We start from the raw sequence: 22,702 nt of genomic DNA on the forward strand, positions 1-22,702 counted from the left end.
ATGTGCGTTAAGAAACTCCATACCTAATATAATTTGTGTACTGAGCAATGGAACAATAATAAAATTAGCAGAAAATTCGTATCCTTGACAACTGAAATTTAAGTTGGTCTGTTGTTTAACTTCTACACCCTTTCCAGAAATCGCTCCTCGAATTGTAGTTTTAGAAATAGGTAACACAGGACAGGCAATAGTCCTTTCACATATACGAAAAACTGATTCACTAATGACGTTCAATGGGCTCCCAGAATCTAAAACTGCAGTGAACTTATTCTTACCCACACATACTTCAATAACAGGATGTAAAAATGCGTCTACATTATTTTCCTTTTCGTCTAACAAAATGTCTCTCATGTCTTCCAGGCGTACGTAGTGTAAAGCCGTAGTGTCATTAATTTCTGAACCGTCTATACTGCTGCCAGAAGCCGAAGCTGCAAGTCATTGTCGATTGTTTGCGTCACGTCTTTGAGTATTCGCGTCATTTCGCGGATCGATTTCTACGATTTGCACTTGTCTCTCTGAAGTTCTGTCACGTGGAGGATGCCAATTAGGTCCCTCCTGTCTGTTAGATACAAATTCTTGGTTGTGTCTGTTGTTAAAATTTCTGTTTTCCTGTCTGTCTGCATAGCTACTTCTTGTGTAATTTTGACTGTCACTTCTGAAATTATTGTTGTATCTACTACCCCAATTATTTCTGTAGTAAGAATTTCTATTACTGTTTGAATAATTTCTGTCTTGATAATACCGATTACTGTTTCCGTATGATTGATCAGTCCGGTACGAATTACCGTTATTATAATTGTCTGTGTAATTTCTGTTAGAACGTCTGTTATTGTCATAAGGCTGGTATCTATTGTCCTGTCTGTTTCGTCTGTCATTCTCAAAGTTACCCATATAACGCCCGTTCCGATCACTATCCCTTTTCTCTGAAAATCTATTATAATTACTGTTACTGAAAAAGTTACAAGAAGTCCCGTCGTCGTTGTCATACTCAAGTTCTTGCAACAAAGTCTTAAAAGTCTCGATGTCGTCTTTACATCGTCCGGCTAAAGCAATTTGTCTTATGGATTGTGGCAGCTTAGTTAAACAAATGCGAATTAATTCAGTCGGGCTATAAGGGTTGGAAAGGAACTGATTCTTTCGAATCATGTCTTCAAAATATTCCGCTGGCGTGCGGAATTCAGACTGTTTGAAATTACGCTGCATGATAAGACTGTGTTTGACTCTGTCTTGCGTGTTTTCGGACCAATATGCCGATAGAAATGCATGATAAAAATCATTCAGATTATTACAATCTCCAATGAGTGCGCGCATCCGCGTCGCCGGTTCGTTTTCTAAATATCCACACATAAATTCCAGTTTGTGACTTAGTGGCCAATTTGGTGGGAGTGCGTACATAAATTGATCTAACCATGCACATGGATGTATGTCATTCTTATAATTGCGGAAGATCTTAAATTTCTGAACCGTCAAAAAGTGTTTATAGTCAAAGTTTTCGCCTCGCGGCGACAAAGACCTACCGCGTCTGTCCCAGTCCCAAGGTCGATTATTGTCAAGTTCGCGCGCCTGGCGCTCTCTTGTTGCATCCCGTAAATGAAACAAATTATTTTCTTCAAAGCCCTCTGCTATCTGTGATTCTAGATTTCTTCTGCTGTCTTTTCCTACGATTTCGCCTTCAATTTGTTTGACTTGCTTTTTTAATGCCTCAAATTCCCTTTTCACGCGTTCATTAAATTTTCCCTGATTTTCAACATGCTTATTTATGTTCTGATACTCTTCGGTTTCTGCAAATGGTAATGGAGCTGTATCGTCTGAATCTCTGTCCCCATTTAAACTAAGACTTGTCAATTTATCTGAAATCTCCTCCACTCTTTCCGATAAGTCGCCAATTTGTTCCTTCTGTTTATTTACGTCTTCCGTAAGTGTCGCGACTCGCGTTTCAGTATTAACGCATTTGGTAGTTAACTGTTCACATTGTTGTGTTAGGTTATTTATTCTGTCATTTGGTACGGATTTCTCGATTCTTTCAAGTATTTCTTCCTTATCGTGTGCACATTGTAAATTTAATTCTGAAAATTTCTGTACTATCACGCGATCTCTTTCCTCCTGTTCTCTATCCTGTTCCCTTTGTCTAATCTCTACTGCAATTAATCTATTATTGTGAGAATTCAAAATCGGTTGTACTTCTTCTCTGATTTCTTTCTTTAATTCATCTTTCATATTTTTGAAACATGTCCCTATTCGTGAATCTAACCGTGTTTCCATTGTTTCCATCTCTGTTTCTAGCCGTGTTGCCACCGTTTTCAATTCAGATCCTAACTGTGATCCCAATGAGTCTAACCGTGTTTCCATTGTTCCAATTTGTGATCCCAGAGAGTCTAACCGTAATTTCATTGTTTCCCTATCTGTTTTTAATTCAGATCTAAACTGAGTTTGCATTGTTCCCATATCAGTTTTAATAGTTCCTATTTGTGATCCCAAATTTAATATTGCACTCATCAATTGCTCCATATCAGCCGGTTCGAACTTCTTTTCGCCCCTAACATTTCCCACAAAACCAGTTTCCCTCGTCATAGCTGTGAAGCTATCTGTGTTCGATACTGTTCCAGAATCTTCTATCGTTACTCTCGTATTCTGTGAATTTTCTGATTGAGAAAAACCTTGAACTGGTTCCGGACTGTCTTCCCGACTTATTAAATTGTTTTCAACTCCATTATTCATCACACTGTTTTCCTCTGTTGGCGAGTTCGCCATGTTAACAATTTCGCCATTCTCACTATCCATCATTTTTGCCTTTTTCATCGATTGTGTAATCATTTACAAAACAAAAAAAATTCGTCACTGTAAGAAAATTACACACAATGACTCCTCATCGTCAACAATACCATTCACACGAAATATTTCCCTCAAACACGATTAATCGAACAATTGAAATAATTGCACTAGATGGTCAAACGCATATACAAGACAACAAAATTAAATTATGAAATACCATTGGAAGAATGACAATTACCAAATCTACATATGCAATCTAGACTACAATTACTAAACTACAGATTACTACAACAATACTGTCTACTATTTTCACAATCAGAAGATTCCAAGGGACGATCCTGGCAGGGTCGCCACGTGCATGGGGGCTTAATAAAATAAAATGCAAATATTTTTAGTAGCTGTAAGTCCGATTACGCAAGTCTCGTAAACGGATGGCCCTGACTAGTATTATTACGCTATCTGACTGCATAGAATGACAAACAAGAATGTAAGAAATTTTCTGTTAACACAATTAACTAATTAAGTCCCCAGCAACTATAAAATCTACAAATCCAACAAAGCACAAGTGTAGCTGTTCTGTGTGTGGTAGTGTGACTCAACGCACATCTGGCACAGTTCTTCTTCAACAAAACAAGAATTTTTAAATACCAATTATACTGACGTGATAAAAGAAAATTAGAAATACTATAATTGCGTAAGGGAAGCAGAATTACACTCTAATACAAGAACACAAGCCAGATGCTTTGTTGACTGAACCTGTAATGACACATTATTCAGGACACACAATAATAAGAAAACAAAGAACAGTAGTTAGTTACCTTAATTTATATTGACGAAAACCACTCTGATCATTACAATATCTCCATTGGATCATCATCTGCTATCTCTCCCATCAAATAACTGCATAAACATGGAACAACACTCTCCACTACCGCATCTCATTCTAACTTCAACTACACGCAGTGTCCACCACAACTTCCCGGCAAGAACTGCCTGCCGCTACCTCTCAACACGCACTCCACGACTGCTCGGCAAGAACTGCCTGCCGCTACGTCTCAACACGTACTGCCAGTGGAGGCGGCGGAACAATACTCTCTCTGGCGCGATTTTGGCGCTGTGGCTCAGTGTAGCCACCTTTCAATGTGTGTGACTATGGCCTAAGGTATGACACGCTGTGTGTGTCCAAAGTTTCACGTGCGCCAACGAGCGCCGTACAACGCAAACAGGCGCCGTAAAATAAAATAAAGCTTTGGTGGCGTTCGTTCTCGCGTTCGGCGCTGCCCAGACACGACAGAATAATATCGCTGACGCAAGACTTTTTTTTATTTTTATCACCTTTCCAGTAAATTAGTTGTTAGTTTCCATACGGTACTCCTCTTCACATGTGCAGTGTGTTAGGGCCGATGATAGATCTTTTTCCTTTTCCGTTACCAGATACGAATGCAGTCTGTAGAAACACAGAAGGACAACAGCTAGACACATTGCCACGAAGTAAGACAGGTTCCCACACTGCGATTATATTCCGCCTCGATGCGAAACAGACGACGCTGTCAACTTGTTTATTAAACCTTCACAATCGGTGGGTGGTGACAACATATCTGCTAATCCTGTGTACTTGTTTAAGGTTTCGCCTCGACTCGACAGGAATTTTTCTAGCCATCATACGTCTTCAAAGCCATGGAGTGTAAATAAGTTCCATCCCTTACCGCTACGCATATTCTGCACCACGTGTGTCATTAAAGTGAGCATAATATAAGTAGCACAAGCGTTAACTGGCTTGGATGGAAAGGTTCTGAAGGTATTTTTTGACAACTTCTATAGGTGTTTTCCAGAAGATTTTCTCACAGAATGGTCTCCCTCTTAGGAGTATAGGATACCATCAGCTGGACGCAGCTGAGACACAAGTCCATCCATGTAGGTGCGGAGTGCGAAAGAGCACACTTCGAATGCATTACAATGTTACAACTGCCAGCGACTAGGGGTGCGATTCACGTGTCGGAATGGACACGCATCTCGCAACTGGACGGCTACGCCAGGCTCTGCTGCTCGTAAATATTAAAAATTAAGTCGCTGTGCCAATTATGGATTCACTCTCGATCAGATGATGCATATACATTTTTCTCCCGTTTTCGTATGTTTCAGAAAACCGCCATTACTCAATTTTGAAATCGTTCCGCGTGGTAGCAGCAACAATCAGTCGCTGAGGCAGCGACAAAGCTCTGTCGGTTGCAGGACGCGGAAGACTAACGGAAAAAGAAATTCATCTCACACATTACTGCTCTCTACATTTGTGATTAACATTTAAATATGTACATAATCGGTACAGTGTAATTACGCGGATCTGATCCTGGTTTCGTGATTTTATGTGTCGCGTGCTAGCGTTCCAGTGACGTGGCAGAATATGGGTGGCAGTCACCCAGCGTTCGTAAAAAAAGAAAAATTTAAGCTGTTGTGATTCAGCGAAGTTTGCCATCCGGCGTCGTCATACAGGGTGCATAGAAACAATCTGACCAAAAGTGTATCGTGGAAACGCAGCATGAATACAAAAATTTGAATATAGCAACTAGGCTTCGCGACTGAATATTTTCGGCGGCACCGGAACGTAATTAAAATCCCACACACGAGCGTCTTGGCTCTAAATGATTGGTAGTTTACAGAAAATGTATACGTAAACACAGGCTGTGTGAACTAACCAACCGTCACCATGAGAACAAGAGAAATTTAAAGCGCCACTTACACGTGTATCGCACTTAGCTGACTTAGGACACAGCACGTTTTTAGAGATGAGGAGAATCAGATGTCCATGTCTCATGTTTCAATATGTCTTAAAAAGGTGAAAATGAGTAAAAAACGATCCGCCACTTATTGCTATAAGTATGTCATAGCAAATGTTCAAAGTGACCACAGTTGCCATGTTGGCATAGCGCCCGAAATATTCAACTGACACTTGCAATACCGAAATTCCTTCATTTGATGCTGCCTTCCTGCTCTGCACTTTCGGTCGAATTGTTTTTCCCCACCCTGTTTCTTCTAGACGTGACGCGACAGTAATGGTCGAATTCTCAGCCATCCAATACACTTCGTCTATGGTAGAAAGTGCTAAATACGGCAAAATGACGGAATGCGTTACGAGCGATTTATAACTTTGAAGTTCAGTACACAGTGACTACGTAAAAGCACATGTGATACATTTAACCAAATCGTTACGAAGCAAGATTTAAATACGTTTCCTGATTAGAATGGGCAATGATTTCTGAAGAGTATGTAGATACACAAATCGTGCCAATCTGTGGTACTACTGTGCAATGTCGGTCATTTAAACGCGACGAATAGCACACTTCACAAGAAGAAATAAAAATGATAATCTCGTTTTTCGTAGTAAAAAAAAATTGCGGTATTTTTTTAACGTATAGCAGAAATGTGAAACAGACTACTGTAGAATTTCGAGGTGGAAGACGTGACGGGAACAATGACAGCATGTTGTCAACAGAGGACAGGAGATTCGTTTGTCGAGGCGAAGACAATGCCTTAAAAAAGTATTTTTTGCGCTTATCGCCCAGAGAGTAAAACACAGTCGAACAGATATCCGCCATTTCCACGTTTTCAAACTGTTTTACACTTACAGTAGAACAAAATTGAGACGCTTTGAAATAGCGAAGAATTTACTTTTTTCCAAAAACCATAATGTGTCAGAGTACTCACTGGATTATTTTAGTGAGGAGAATGTGAGGCCAGCCACACTCCATTACAGAGCTAGCATATGTGGCAGTGCAGAGCCATTCGTAATGAATGAGTCGCGTGTGTGGATGTCATGACGTCACCATAGAGTATCAGCAAGAGACGCCTGTCCTGATCTTTAGAAAATAAAGTACTGTCGCAAAGAGACTGCATAGACACTCACTAAGCTCTTGATAGTACGAGACACAATAACAACAACTTTCTCTTTTCCATCATCATTGTCATCATGACAATCATAACACTCTCTTAATATGTGGTCGGAATATGTAAAGGGCCACAGCCCCACTTCGCAATGGAAAATGCTGTAATAAGGAAAACATGTCACCAGTCAGCTAGTAGAAACACGGGTGAGGCGAGAAAAATAATATGTAAGGTGCAGAGTTGCAAACGGTTACATATACACGACTAAATGTTTTTATGGCGTTTTAAAGCTAGAGCCAAGCAAAAAGTGCGCCCTTGACATTCCCTGACTTCCTAAACAGAGGGAATTTTTCGAGTGCTAATTTTATTTTCTTAGTGTGGTCAATAACAGAGTAAGCTGTGTAGGTTCCAGAATACATCTAAACTCTCGTAAGTAGCTACCTTTCTAGGTACGCAAATTCGTCTCCGATGCCGGTTTGACGACGATGAGTTTTCTGCGCTGGTAATGATGCATTTGCTTGCCGACGACCACAAGCACGTACGAGAACAGTTAAGGTATTACGAAACCTGAATACATTTAAGATGAGTAATGCGAAAAAGCAGTTACTAGGAACTGTAAATATTGGCTGTGGTGTTGTACGCAAAAATAGTTACGTTACTTATATTCACGTAAAACCGAGCCCCATGACTTGTGTGAGAAGACAGGCCGCAGAGAGGAGAATCTACAGCAGCAACTTGTAGCCGCACGGCGGCTGTTGCCGTAGCATCGACAGATGACAGAGGAGTCTCAAGACTCGTTTACGTTTTAAGCACGGGGGAAGCAGCGTCGCAGACGGCGACACCTCGTTTGGCAGCACGGCTGGTGTCAGCTGGTCCAGGAAGAGGCGGTGGAGACATTCATCCGAACCTCGATCTGTTACTCACGTCTAAGCCGGCCAAGAACGCCGGAAGTGTGTGTCAGAAGAATGTCGCTGCGACACACTCCGTTCCCAGTCGTAACGGAATTTTCGGCGCAGTGCTGTTTTAGTGGCATTTCATAAATACCTCGTCTTTGAAACTGTAGCTTTATGTATTGCTGAAGAACTGAAAACCCTTGAACTAAGAAGAATGCGATTAACAGTTGACGAAACATTTAGCTATGGAAAGAGAACGGTTACGGAAATTACTGTCGCTTTTATCAATAAGTACAGTTTTCTAGAGACGAATACGATAGTTAACTCATGTTCGGATGAACGACGATTTTGGTGATTCGGTTTCCACATGTGCTGTTTGATGACAATAAATCATCATCTCTCCGTGTGAAAATGTTTGCACTTGATCCCATTTAATTTCCTCTAAAATTGTCTGCAAGTGAGCTGCTCTGAGAAAGTTTTCGTGAACAGTTCTCTGATGATTTTCTGTGGTGTCGTTGCAGATGGAGATCACCGTTTACAAGTGGGGCAGTACTGGTGGATGGCTTAAATTTTACGACCTGACCTTCACCAAGCCATTCGACTACTTGCTGACTAACTTCCCAGCCGTCTTTGAGTACATCTGGTACCCCATGGGCATCAACAAGAAGCCTGTGCCTCCGGCAAGTATCCAATCACTACTCTGGACGGAGCGTATCTTCAGAAGCGTGGATGACAAACTGCATGCAAAATATCCATTAAAGTGATACTTAGAAGGCTGCTATTCATACCGGAACATCTAGAACAGCTCCATATAGTTTTATTTAATGTCATGCTTTGTGAAATCGTTTACGATGACTTTGAGGAACGGCAATAAGAAAAGGAATATGTTCGGAATTAATCAGTTTGACGCCTTTCTGGTGCTAAGCACCTCTCCTGCAAATTATCAGATCCTAAAACTGAAACTGGAGGCAGACGCTAATGTGTAAGGAAAACGATGTCAGTTTGAACTAGAGATGAGATATGAACAGAGAAAAACACATTACTCGCACCAGCTGAAGTTTTCGGATACTTTCTTGCATGGAATGTAACAAAACTCCTTTCGTGAGAGTTTAGTTTATTTACTTTCATGGTCTGTGCACTGTAATTTCGACCTCTCGCTACGATGTGGAGAGAGTCACTTTTGCAGCTGTAATGCATGTTCTCGCCGAGAAACAAGACAACTTGCTGACCATTTGTGCGGTTGTCTTCTTAACTGTCTCAATACACTTTTTTTGTATTGTCCATCTCCCACCCATCTCTCTAAAAGAACACGCACGTGCCCACGCACACAAACACACACACAAGGATTATTAACAACTCAAGCAGATACGATTTCAGACAGCGTTTGATGTTAATTTTATTTAGTATAAAATTCTTTACATTACTGGCTATGACGTCAAAGACCTAATTGCTTTCTGTAGTACAGTATGGATTAGTGGTGGGTAGTGTAAGTCATTTCTCCTTCTATAACTGAATTTATGAAGGGTTCTGTTGTTTCTGAACGTGATTTATTACGGAAAAAAACTTGATAAAGTAATAAATGTGCTCTGAGTCTTGTGTTGGTGTGCCGAAATCAATCGTAGAAAGACCTGCCTCCGAGATGGCCGCTTTTCCTGAGAATACGTATCACGTATGTCTGGGAAACGGCTTTCTACTATATCACTGGTCGTGTTTTTCTTTGACAATTGTGCAAAATCTTGTTCAGCAAGTCTGAAGACTTCTTTTCTTCACCCATACGAAGATTTTAAGGACTTTTTTAGTAGAATGTCAACAGTTTGTTACCTGAGGACAACACTGTAATGTCATGAAACAAGTCGCGATTAGTAAACCATTTTGACTCATCTGCTGCCGTTTTCATCGTTCGAAATGCATCATTACAGCTGTTGATACCCCTCGTACCAAGTGATTTGTAACGTGTTACACTACCTACAGAAAGCTGCCCTCCTTAATTTGTCCACTTACAATGTATGAACATTTACCCACAAAAGATTTAATTTAACGTTACCTGACCTAATGTCAAGAAGACGCTAATACAGGTCAGACTTACCTTCAGCCCCGGATCTACGACAGTTTGGGACCAGAGCCAAGACGTGACAGTGGCGGCTTCCCGCCCCCCACCCTCCCCCTCGAGAGTTTGAGATAGACCGCCAGAAATTAAAAAAAAATCGAATTTTCAAAAATAGCGCACATCTTTCTGAAGAGTATGATATATAAAACATATATATTCGGCGAAATGTAAAACACCTTATTTGGTCTGAAGTATGCCACAGTGCAGTGCCACAACTTCATCGCAATAAAGACATGAGAGAAGCAAGACACTACACATTTCATCAATCCTTAGGTCCCAGCATTTCTCTCTCTTATCTCGCTACAGCTTTCACGGCGTGCTTTCCTTTCTGAGAAAGAATCCACTCATACACTCCTGGAAATTGAAATAAGAACACCGTGAATTCATTGTCCCAGGAAGGGGAAACTTTATTGACACATTCCTGGGGTCAGATACATCACATGATCACACTGACAGAACCACAGGCACATAGACACAGGCAACAGAGCATGCACAATGTCGGCACTAGTACAGTGTATATCCACCTTTCGCAGCAATGCAGGCTGCTATTCTCCCATGGAGACGATCGTAGAGATGCTGGATGTAGTCCTGTGGAACGGCTTGCCATGCCATTTCCACCTGGCGCCTCAGTTGGACCAGCGTTCGTGCTGGACGTGCAGACCGCGTGAGACGACGCTTCATCCAGTCCCAAACATGCTCAATGGGGGACAGATCCGGAGATCTTGCTGGCCAGGGTAGTTGACTTACACCTTCTAGAGCACGTTGGGTGGCACGGGATACATGCGGACGTGCATTGTCCTGTTGGAACAGCAAGTTCCCTTGCCGGTCTAGGAATGGTAGAACGATGGGTTCGATGACGGTTTGGATGTACCGTGCACTATTCAGTGTCCCCTCGACGATCACCAGTGGTGTACGGCCAGTGTAGGAGATCGCTCCCCACACCATGATGCCGGGTGTTGGCCCTGTGTGCCTCGGTCGTATGCAGTCCTGATTGTGGCGCTCACCTGCACGGCGCCAAACACGCATACGACCATCATTGGCACCAAGGCAGAAGCGACTCTCATCGCTGAAGACGACACGTCTCCATTCGTCCCTCCATGCACGCCTGTCGCGACACCACTGGAGGCGGGCTGCACGATGTTGGGGCGTGAGCGGAAGACGGCCTAACGGTGTGCGGGACCGTAGCCCAGCTTCATGGAGACGGTTGCGAATGGTCCTCGCCGATACCCCAGGAGCAACAGTGTCCCTAATTTGCTGGGAAGTGGCGGTGCGGTCCCCTACGGCACTGCGTAGGATCCTACGGTCTTGGCGTGCATCCGTGCGTCGCTGCGGTCCGGTCCCAGGTCGACGGGCACGTGCACCTTCCGCCGACCACTGGCGACAACATCGATGTACTGTGGAGACCTCACGCCCCACGTGTTGAGCAATTCGGCGGTACGTCCACCCGGCCTCCCGCATGCCCACTATACGCCCTCGCTCAAAGTCCGTCAACTGCACATACGGTTCACGTCCACGCTGTCGCGGCATGCTACCAGTGTTAAAGACTGCGATGGAGCTCCGTATGCCACGGCAAACTGGCTGACACTGACGGCGGCGGTGCACAAATGCTGCGCAGCTAGCGCCATTCGACGGCCAACAGCGCGGTTCCTGGTGTGTCCGCTGTGCCGTGTGTGTGATCATTGCTAGTACAGCCCTCTTGCAGTGTCCGGAGCAAGTATGGTGGGTCTGACACACCGGTGTCAATGTGTTCTTTTTTCCATTTCCAGGAGTGTATATAAAGAAAAATTGCATCACCTCGGTTCGCAGAGTTCCGGAACCTGTACAGAAAATTGGAATACAAATCATCGTAAACATCATTCCCGTCGTTTTTATTGCTCATGAAAACCATACATTGCATCACCATACAGCGAGACCTTCAGAGGTGGTGGTCTCGATTGCTGTACACACCGATATCTGTAATACCGACCAGCATGTCCACTTGCATTGATGCATGCTGTGGAAGCGTCCTGGGCCCATAACCCAGAGGTCCGTGGATCGTAACCACGCTCTGCTAACAGCAATGAACCGTAAAATTTAACTTTCAAAATATTTTCTTATAGAATTTACTTTATTTACTAGCGATTCATCAAGAACATTAACACATTTAGTCACACTAGGTGAGCGTGGAAGTAGTTGCCAGGAAGTAACTGATGAAAAATGAAATTACTTTTAATAAATGTGAATTTTATTCCTAAAAGCTTTTTTCAAAACAGATTTAAAGTTATAATCAGAAAGCACCTTCGCAATATCAAGTTACAATTTTATTGAGAGGCAGAAAGAACAATATTAACAGTATGAGCCTTCGGGCTGAGAAGCTTGGCTGCTCCCTTTCAACACAGCCGTAGTCATGACCGCTCACAACAACCTCTGAAAGAGTACACTGGTGCAGATCTGCAACACACCAGATTACTTTAAACAAAAATTTTTTAACAATTCACACAAACACGTAAACTATGCACTCCGTAAGGGGGATGGAAATAGCATAACCTAAAATGACTATTTAAATCAAACCCATAAAATGCAGAACTACATAAAATGTACAACATGCTCTACATTACACTTACACCACCTCGCAATATGATAGGCAAGATAAAAACATATTTCAAGAATTCGGCCTTTAAGCAATAAATTCGTTAACACCGAATCCGACAAATATGACACAGGCAGCTATTAACGTACGGCAGACCGACAGTCAGACAGACAGACTCTAACTGCCTAACAAATGCGGACGAGAGACAGACGAGCGAGCTGGGGACGAGAGACTGACCAAGAACCCAAGTAGAATTTAACAAGTAACTGAAACAACATATCACCAATCACTTAACTTCTAATAAGTGCGATTTCTGGCCAAGACCTGCCGCCACTGCCAGCCGCTTCAACGGACGCAGGAAGGCGCGCCGATCTCCCGTCTCACGGCGTCGCAGCTCGCCCCGGCCAGACCGACGTCGTGGGTTGACTCCTGTCGCTCTCGTGTCTGCCCCGAAGCCACTACCCCTCGCTACACGCAGCGGACCACTCGACTCACGTGGCGACCTCACATGCGCCGACGCTCAAGGCGGACCAGTAGTCACCTCGTGTCTCAGTGCGCGATCGACCAACCGATCGATCCAATCGCCAATTCCCATTACCTGAACAAACTCGAGCACGCTGGCGGCCTGACACATACTGGCACTCCGGACGACAGACAGACACTGACCCCCTCACCAATGCGGACGAGAGACGGGCCCAGACTAACTTGTCTGACCAGACTCGCCCACACTGACAGACTGCCCTGGCTCACCAACTGCCTCAGACTGACTGACTGACTCCCTTCCGAGTTCTTTTTTTTTTTTTTTTTACTTTAGTGTTATTTGAACACCTGAGCAAACAGGTAGGCTGTCAGCGGCATGCTACGCCGCTCTTCAGCCAGAGAGTTGACAATCACAGTACAAAAAAATGGAGAAACAAAATGAACATAGTGACGGGCAAAAAATAGTGGTCACAGTCACACAAAAAACACGGAGCCGTTCACACTCGACTAGAAAGACACTGAAAACATGTGGACACGGCGCACAGAACACTGATGAATCCGATGGCACAAGTGAACGGAGAAGCGTGACGGCGGACACTAGAAACACTAAACGACGTCACACACACGAGACACAGATGGCGAAGATCTCTGGCGCGCGAAAGGCCACGTAGCGTGTGCGAGTCCAGGGACCTGCCAAGAGGGGAAGCAGGGTGAGGGTGGGTGGAGAGGGTGAAGAGGGGAGAACAGAGATGCCAATGGCTGAGGAGAGGGGAGGAGGAGTAGAAGGACAGGGGAGGGGAGGCCCGGGGGAGAAGTGGTGAGGAGGGGGGATGGAGGGTGCCCAAAGGAACAGATACAGGAAGAGGGAGGGAGGATAAAAGTTGGTAGGAGGGGTAGATGGAGGGGAGGAGGACATCATCAGGGAGGGAGAGCTGGTGGAAGCCACCTCAGGAGAGGGTAAGGAGGGTGGAGAGATGGAGACTGGGTGGGACATGGGAATACAGGCGCGGCAGCGGGCGGGGGTGGGAGAGGAGCGGGGAGACGAGCAGGTGAGGAGGATCGAGTTTGCGGGAGGAGTACAAGATCCGTATCCTTTCAAGGAAGAGGAGAAGGTGGGGGAAGGGGATGAGATCGTACAGGATCCGCGTGGGGGAGGGGAGACGGATGCGATAGGCGAGGCGGAGAGGGATTTATAAAAGGTAGGGGGGGGGCGGAGATCCAAGCTGGATGGGCACAACAAAGGATAGGGCGGATGAGGGACTTATAGGTGTGGAGGATGGTGGAGGGGTCTCCCTTCCGAGCTCATAGCGCCCCTTAAATGCATGTGAACAGGCAACCTTTCCCGTTTCCCACCAGAGGGAGACACCAAAGCTGCGATTGTCACAGCGGCGCCACCGCCAGCAATAGAGGGCGGCTGCTTTACACTACGCGCTGTGGCGCTTTTCAAAACAGCAATTTTTACTATGCCGCACATATCCTCTTGCAATGATGCATTCCTGTATTCTTCGTGGCACACTATCCACAAGTTTATGAAGGCAATGTTGGTCCAGATTGCCCCACTCCTCAACGGTGATTCGGCGTAAATCCCTCAGAGTGGTTGGTGTGTCTATTCGTTCATAAACAGCACTTCTCACTCTATCCAAGGCACGTGCGATAGCGTTCATGTCTGGCCACTCTAGTCGCACGATGTCGTTATCGTGAAGGAAGTCATTCACAAGATGTGCACGACGGGGGGCGAATTGACGACCATGAAGACGAATGCCTCGCCAATATGCTACGGATCTGGTTGTGCTATCGCTCGGAGAACGGCATTCAAGTATTGTACAGCCGTTAGGGCGCATTCCATGACCACCAGCGGCGTACGTCGGCCCCACATAATGCCACGCCAAAACAGCAGGGAACCTCCACCTTGCTGCACTCGCCGGACAGTGTGTCTAAAGCATTCAGCCTTACCGGGTTGCCTCCAAACTCGTCTCCGACGATTGTCTGGTTGAATGCGTATGCGACACCCATCGGTGAAGAGAGCATGATGTCAATCCTGAGCGGTCCATTCGGCATGTTGTTGGGCCCATCTGTATTGCGCTGCATGGTGTTGTGGTTGCAAAGATGGACCTCGCCATGGACGTCGGGAGTGAAGTTGCGCATCATGCAGCCTGTTGCGCACAGTTTGAGTCGTAACACGACGTCCTGTGGCTTTACGAAGGGCATTATTCAACATGGTGGTGTTGCTTTCCTCCGAGCCATAATCCGTAAGTAGAAGTCATCCACTGCACTAGTAGCCCTTGGGCGGCCTGAGCGAGGCATGTCATCGACAGTTCGTCTGTACATCCTCCATGTCCGAACAACATCGCTTTAGTTCACTCCGAGACGCCTGGACACTTGCCTTCCTGGCACAAAGTAACAATGCGGACGCGATCTAACCGCGGTACTGGCCGTCTGGGCATGGCTGAACTACAGACAACACGAGCCGTTTACCTCCTTCCTGGTGGAATGGCTGTAACTTATCGGCTATCGGACCCCTTCCGTCTAAAGGCGTTGCTCATGCATGGCTGTTTACATCTTTGGGAGGGTTTAGTGACATCTGTGAACAGTCAGAGGGACTGTGTCTGTGATACAATATCCACAGTCAACGTCTATCTTCAGGAGTTCTGGAAACCAGGGTGATGCAAAACTTTTTTTTATATGTGTATTACGTCATCAAAGTTCGTGAAACGTTTTGCTACATGAAAAATTAAAATGGTGTTGCCTAATACTGAAAAAGCTGTTAATACGAGTAGTAACCAAGATTGGCGGGGTTTCTCGATTTGATTACGTCTATTTTGTCAGTGTCTGCTAGATAAAACGAAATACGTCTTTTTAATATTGCAGCAATTGTAACACACGCCAAATAGGCGAGACTGTTTTGGAACAAATGGTTATGTTTATCTACCTTATTTATATAAATATCACGACAGAATATAACTCACAAAGTACGAATATCAAATGCCTATTAGGTTTACTACAAGCAAAAATTTTATGTTAGGAGTTTCACTTTTCGTTCATAAGCTCCAATTTCTCAAGCATGAGATCGAGAAGTAGTAGTAAAACGAAATTTTTGTATAAATTTGAGATCGTCGTATTCTTCCATATAATTTGTGTGATGTTCTCGTTTTTTCTCCTTACTCGTTGTAACAAGCAATCTTATCATCGCTAATTCTGTAACTATTCCTGCCATTTTAAAAAATTGTTCTCCAGTTCACTAACCCAGCCGGTATCTTGTTTAGTTATCCCGCGTCCATTCTCCGGTTAGGCGTTTTTTACATGTTCGTAAAAGGCATTTTCCGCGCTATTCCGAGAACAGAATTAAGCTGCTGCTAACCGGAGACTGAACCGCTGGCCGTTAGCAGTGTAGCAATCTAACAAAAATTTCCTCTCAGAATTTTGTTTTCTTGGATACATCGGGGAAGTAATATGTAAGTTTCATTACCTATGTTGCTGTTAGTCGCTTATTTCCACTCTGGTTGTCTGAATCTATGGACTTCGCTAAATGTTACAATAAGGCTTATCATTCGTACACCTAATCAACCACATAAAAAAACAGCGATTGGTATTCACCCGTTCTCATTTATTGGGATCGGCTCATACAGCCCCATCCCCCTTTGTCTGTGAGAAAGTTATTAACTTCTGGATGCGACGGGGATTCCCCTGGCAGAGACATCACGTACTGTATGCACGCGTTGAGTCACCTTATGATACGTTCAGAAATGAACTTAGAATGTTCGAAAATCAATAGGGATATGTTTCAAAATCATGTGAATAATCGATACGTGGGCTGCCGCTTTGTAAACAAGGTTTTTTCTCAAATAATATGAATTTGGCGCCCCTTGAAATTGCCGCCCTGGGCAAATACCCCACTTCGCTCCCCCCCCCCCCCCACTCCTTCCCACATCCCCCCCGTAGATACGGCCCTCCTTACGTTGCACAACAGTTATTCAAACGGGTGTTTAGGTATACTTTAATAATATAGTTTCCCATCAGTGAATCCATCATTTGATTTACGAAGTGCTTGAATACCTCATCTCACAGACGACGCATGTGTTGGGAACATGTCTGGCTTGCGACTGACTTCAGTACTTTTCCACGCTAAGACTGAGAATATTGAATAATAGAATAACAGTAACAGAAAACTCAGTGACGATAACCTGCTGCGAATATCCTGATGTAAACTTACCTCCTACAACCTGAAAGATTCGTACAAAATCCCTGCTAGTAATTATTTTGTGCTCAATAAATGAGTGTCGATCGCGCAGGCAACTCTCAGCGAACCAACACGTTTGCTGAGGGCAAAATGATGCTGGGGGAGTACGCACTAGTGTGTAGCTCGTGCAGTACATGACCACCTGGCTTGTTAAATAGATTCGTTAAATGAACGCTATCAGTTTAATAATGGCAAGGAGCGTAAATAAATTCAAGAAGATCGTATGAGAGTCACTGATTACTTCAACTGGAAAGACAGCTTATACGAGGGGCGTTCAGTAAGTAATGGATTCTATTTTTTACGGTCAGTTTCGATTGGAAAATTGCAGAATTTGTCGCGGAATATTCCCTCTTCAGTCCCTACGGTTTCATGAAGTTTCGGTGGGTGGTAGCAGTTTATGTAACATTCAAAACGGCGTGTGCAAGAGCAGAGCTGTCATTGAGTTTCTTTTGGTGGCAAACCAGAGCACCGCAAATATTCGTAGGCACTTGCCGAATGTCTACGGAGAACTGGCGTTGAACAAAAGGACGATGAGTCGTTGGGCGAGGCGCCAGTCATCATTGCAAAAAGGTCACGCAGCCCTGTCCGATATCCCACATGGCAGCCGGCCGCACTCGTTTGTGGCTCCTGCAGAGTGTCGTCACAACAAAAATTCAAACGAAATTCTCCATCTCCATGGCAAGCAAAGTGTCACTCTAGTCAGCGTACCAGAGAGGAGCTCCCAAAACTTCATTGGACTGTTCTTGCTCGTCCACCCTGCAGCCTGGATCTCGCCATCTTCCACCTGTTTGGTCCAATAATGGATACACTCCATGAGAAGCAGTACGTGGATGATAGCGACGTTAGTGATGAAGCAAGATGCAGGCTCTGACGTCGAGCATTAGAGTGGTGCTAAGTGGACCTACAGGCCGTCCCACTAAGATGACGTAAAAAAATCACGAAGCAGAAAGTATTGAAGATGTCAGTTTAATTCTCTTTTCTTTACATTTCTTTTTTTATCCTGAAGGTGGCCTCCGCCCTCCTCAGTGCATCTGGAGAGTCGAAATCGAAGTTTCGTTTCAGCATCCAGCAATTCTATATGTTGGCATTAGCAGCACGAATATGGTTCTGCAGCTTACACAGGGTCTGTGGCCGATTGGTGTACACCAAGGGTTTCAGATAGCCCCATAAGACAGCCCCAAGTCGCAGCGGGCTAATCGTGGCCAGCGTGCTGGCGACTGCAGATCGCCCTTCAAAGACGTGAAATGGTCGGGGAAATGTTCGCGAACGATTGTCACTGACGTCCGTTCTGTGTGACCTGTGGCGCCTTCTCGCTGGAATCAGACATCCCCAACACACATTTCTTTAAGCTCTGGAAGAGTAGCTGTCTGAATCATCTGGTCATTACGCTCAAAAGAGACCGTAACTGCCCTACCATTCTCTACGAAAAACCATGGGCCAATAATGTCAGTTTTTGATAATGCCCACCAGTCACACGCTCCGTAGGCATGGGCTCCTCATTAAGTTCTTCGGTTTTCGTGCCACTCCAGTATGGCGTGTGTTGTTTATTCACGCATCCAGGGAAACGAAAATGTGCCTCGACGCTGGAGAAGACGAGGCTGTCACGAGGCAAGTTTTAGATCAAGGCTTCACAAGTGGTTTTCTGTGAAGCGACAATGTGTGTAGTGAGTGTGTAGACTAGTCTCAGTGTGTATGCAAGAGTTTTTAAGCCCTCGTGGAGATTTCGCCTCGCTGTGCGATCAGGAACAGCAGGAGCAGCTGCACGTTTCCGTGCGCGTAGCCTGGGGGAGTTGAAAATCGCCAGTTCTTGAAGATCCTGCTTTCTTTCCCTGTATCCACAAACAAGTACGCCCACACAACAATCGCTTTTCGATCAGGAACGCAACCTGCAGGCGAGATATTAAACCATTCCCTGAACCCTCACTAGGCTGTGATGACAGAACGGCCATTGGAAAAGAATGATATTGCAGTGCCCGTATAGTTCAGAAGTAGGACGCGATGTTCTTAGGGACGAGCACTCTTGCGTGACTAAGGAACGTTGCATCGTACTTCTGAACGACACAGGCTTTTCCTTTTTTTCCCCTTATTGTTATTTTGACACCTTATGCAAAGGTAGGCCGGCCGCGGCAATACTACGTCGCTCTTCGGCCATAGATAATACATTTATTACAAGTGGATACATCGAAAAACGAAACAACACGGTGCATAGACACCAGTAGACACACAAATTTAAAAATACATGAAGTCGGTCACAAGTGTTGCACTCTGGCACTAACAGAGACGACAGAAGCGGCGCGCGTGAATGAAGGAGCACAAATGACGAAACACTGAGTCACTAACACGATGGTACACACAAAACACTGGCGACGCTGTCCGACGCGCGAATGTTCACTTGACGTGTACGAGTCCGGGGACCTGCCAAAAGGGGAAAAGGTGGGGGAGGAGGGAGAGGGGAGGGTGGAGATGCTAGTGGCAGAGGAGATGGGAGGGGGGGAAACAAGGTAGGGGTAGGGGAAGCCCAGGGAGAGGAGGGGGCAGGAAGGGAGGAAGGGAGATAGGGTGCCCTCAGGAAAATAGGGTGTGGAAGGGGAGGATCAAAGTTGGTAGGAGGGTTAGATGCAGGGAATGAGGGCATCACCAGGGAGGGGGAGCTGAGGGAAGCCACCCTGGGCGAAGGTATGGAGAGTGGAGAGATAGAGAGCAGGTGGGATGTGGGAATACAGGCACAGCAGTGGACGGGGGTGGGGAAGGATGGCAGAGACGAGGAGGTGAGGGGGATCAAGTTTACGAGAGGTGTAGAGGATCCGTATCGGTTAGAGGAAAAGGAGGAAGTGCGGGAACGGAATAAGGTCATACAAGATCCGCATGGGGGAGGGGAGATGGATGCGATGGGCGAGGCAGAGCGCATGGCGTTCTAGGATTTGAAGGGATCTCTAAAAGGTTGGAGGGGCGTAGCAGAGGATAGGGCAGATGAAGGATTTCTAGGTGTGGAGGATGGTGCAGGGGGCCAGACCCCACGTGCGGCCAGAAAGGAGCTTGAGGAGACGGAGGCGGTAGCGTGCCTCAGCTTGGATTGTCCAGAGATGGGGGTCCATGAGAGGCGATGATCAAGGGTGACGACAAGGTACTTGAGGGTGGGGGTGAGGGTGATAGGACAGCCAGAAATGGTGATATAGAAGTCGAGGAGACAGAAGGAAGGGGTAGCTTTGCCTACAATGATTGCCTGCTTCTTGGAAGGATTGACCTTGAGCAACCACTGGTTGCACTAAATGGTGAACCGGTCAAGATGGGATTGGAGAAGGTGTTGGGAGCGGTGCAGGGTGGGGGCGAGGGCAAGGCAGGTGGTGTCATTGGCGTACTTGAGAAGGTGGACAAGGGGTGGAGGCAGTGGCATGTCTGCCGTATACAGATGGTAGAGAAGAGGGGAGAGGACGGAACCTTGGGGCATACCGGCGGAAGGGTGGAAGGTGCAGGAATCTGTGTTATGGATGCTGACATAGGAAGGACGTTGGGAAAGAAAGGACCCAATCAGACGGACATTGTTGACAGGAAGAGTGAATGTTTGGAACTTGAAGAGGAGACCAGAATGCCATACACGGTCGTAAGCACGCTCAAGGTCGAGGGAGAGGAAGATGGTGGACTGGCGGGAGTTGAGCAGTTCGGAGAGGAGATGAGTGAGGTGAAGGAGAAGGTCATCGGCAGAGAAGGACGGTCGAAAGCCACAATGGGTAGTGGGAAGGAGGCGGTGCTGGCGAAGATGTTGGTGGATGTGTCGGGTAAGGATGGATTCCAGGACCTTGCTGAAGACCGAGGTAAGGCTGACGGGACGGTAGGAGGAGACAGCAGATGGCAGTTTGTTGGGTTTCAGGAACATGCTGCTGATATGGTTGCACTAACGGTCGGAGGATGGCATTCACATATCGTACAGCCGTTACGGCGCCTTCCATGATCACCAGCGGCGTACGTTGGCCCCACATAATGCCGCCTAAAAACAGCAGGGAACCTCCACCTTGCTGCACTCGCTGGTGTGTCTAAGGCATTCAGCCTGACTGGGCTGCCTCCAAACACGTCTCTGGCGATTGTCTGGTTGAACGTTTATGCGACACTTATCAGTGAAGAGAACGTGACGCAGTCCTGAGCGACCCATTCGGCATGTTGTTGGGCCCATCTGTACCACGCTGCATCTACATCTACATCTACATGGATACTCTGCAAATCACATTTAAGTGCATGGCAGAGGTTTCATGGAACCACCTTCACAATTCTCTATTATTACAAGTTGGTGATTGGAATTTTGTGAGAAGATTCCGTCGCAACGAAAAACGCCTTCTTTTAATGATGTGCAGCCCAAATCCTGTATCATTTCTGTGACACTCTCTCCCATAATTCGCGATAATACAAAACTTGCTACCCTACTTTGAGCTTTTTCGATGTACTGCGTCAGTCCTATCTGGTACGGGTCCCACACCGTGCAGCAGTATTTTATGAGAGGACGGACAAGTGTAGTGTAGGCAGTCTCCTTACTAGGTCTGTTACATTTTCCTGCCAATAATATGTACTCTTTGGTTAGCCTTCCCCACAACATTTTCTATGCGTTCTTTCCAATTTGTTCGTAATTGAAATTCCTAGGTACTTAGTTGAATTTACAAATATTAGATTAGTCTGATTTATCGTGTACCAAAGTTTAACGAATTCCTTTTAGCACTCATGTGGATGACCTCACACTTTTCGCTGTTTAGGGTCAACTGCCACTTTTCGCACCATTCAGATATCTGGAACCGCGTGACCGCAGGTTCGAATCCTGCCTCGGGCATGGATGTGTGTGATGTCCTTAGGTTAGTTAGGTTTAAGTAGTTCTAAGTTCTAGGGGATTGATGACCACAGATGTTAAGTCCCATAGTGCTCAGAGCCATTTGAACCAAATATCTCTTCTAAATCGTTTTGCAGTTTGTTTTGATCTTCTGATGACTCTATTATTCGATAAACGACAGCGTCATCTGCAAACAACCTAAGACGGGTACTTCGATTGTCTCCCAAATCGTTTACATAGATAAGGAACAGCAAAGGGCCTATAACACTACCTTGGGGAACGTCAGAAACCACTTCTGTTTTACTCGATGACTTTCCGTCAGTTACTACGAACTGTGACCTCTCTGACAGGAAATCACAAATCCAATCACTTAAGTGAGACGATATTCCATAAGCACGCAATTTCACTACAAGCCGCTTGTGTGGTACAGGGTCAAAAGCCTTCCGGAAATCCTGAAATACGGAATCGATCTGAAATCCCTTGTCAATAGCACTCAACACTTCACGTGAATAAAGAGCTAGTTGTGTTTGACAGGAACGATGATTTCTAAGCCAGCCGCCCTAGCCGAGCGGTTCTAGGCGCTTCAGTCCTGAACCACGCTGCTGCTGGGGTCGCAGGTTCGAATTCTGCCTCAGGCAAGGATGCGTGTGACGTCCTTAGGTTGGTCAGGTTTAAGCAGTTCTAAGTATAGGGGACTGATGACCTCAGATGTTAAGTCCCACAGTGCTTAGATCCATTTTGTTTTCTAAACCCATGTTGAGTGTGTGTCAATAGATAGTTTTCTTCGAGGTAATTCATAATTTTCAAACACAATATATGTTCCAGAAATCCTGCTGCGTATAGATGTTTAGTTTAGTGGATTACTGCTAGTACCTTCCTTGAATATTGGTGTGACTTGTGCAAGTTTCCAGTCTTTTAATACGGATCTTTCGTCGAGCGGATATGCGATTGTTAA

The 22,702-nt window shown here is 45.5% G+C and overlaps 1 protein-coding gene across 1 annotated transcript in view; it reads left to right on the forward strand.

Annotated features, from left to right (window-relative positions):
• The window catches only part of LOC126427085 (uncharacterized), a 104,091-nt gene that overhangs the window by 38,474 nt on the left and 42,915 nt on the right, over positions 1-22,702 (forward strand). Inside the window, exon 3 of the mRNA XM_050089262.1 lies at positions 8,066-8,224. Within this exon, the coding sequence (XP_049945219.1) occupies positions 8,066-8,224 (159 nt within the window). The remainder of the gene's footprint in view (positions 1-8,065; positions 8,225-22,702) is intronic.

The sequence above is a fragment of the Schistocerca serialis genome, chromosome 11 (assembly GCF_023864345.2).
Source record: "Schistocerca serialis cubense isolate TAMUIC-IGC-003099 chromosome 11, iqSchSeri2.2, whole genome shotgun sequence".
NCBI lineage: Eukaryota > Metazoa > Arthropoda > Insecta > Orthoptera > Acrididae > Schistocerca > Schistocerca serialis.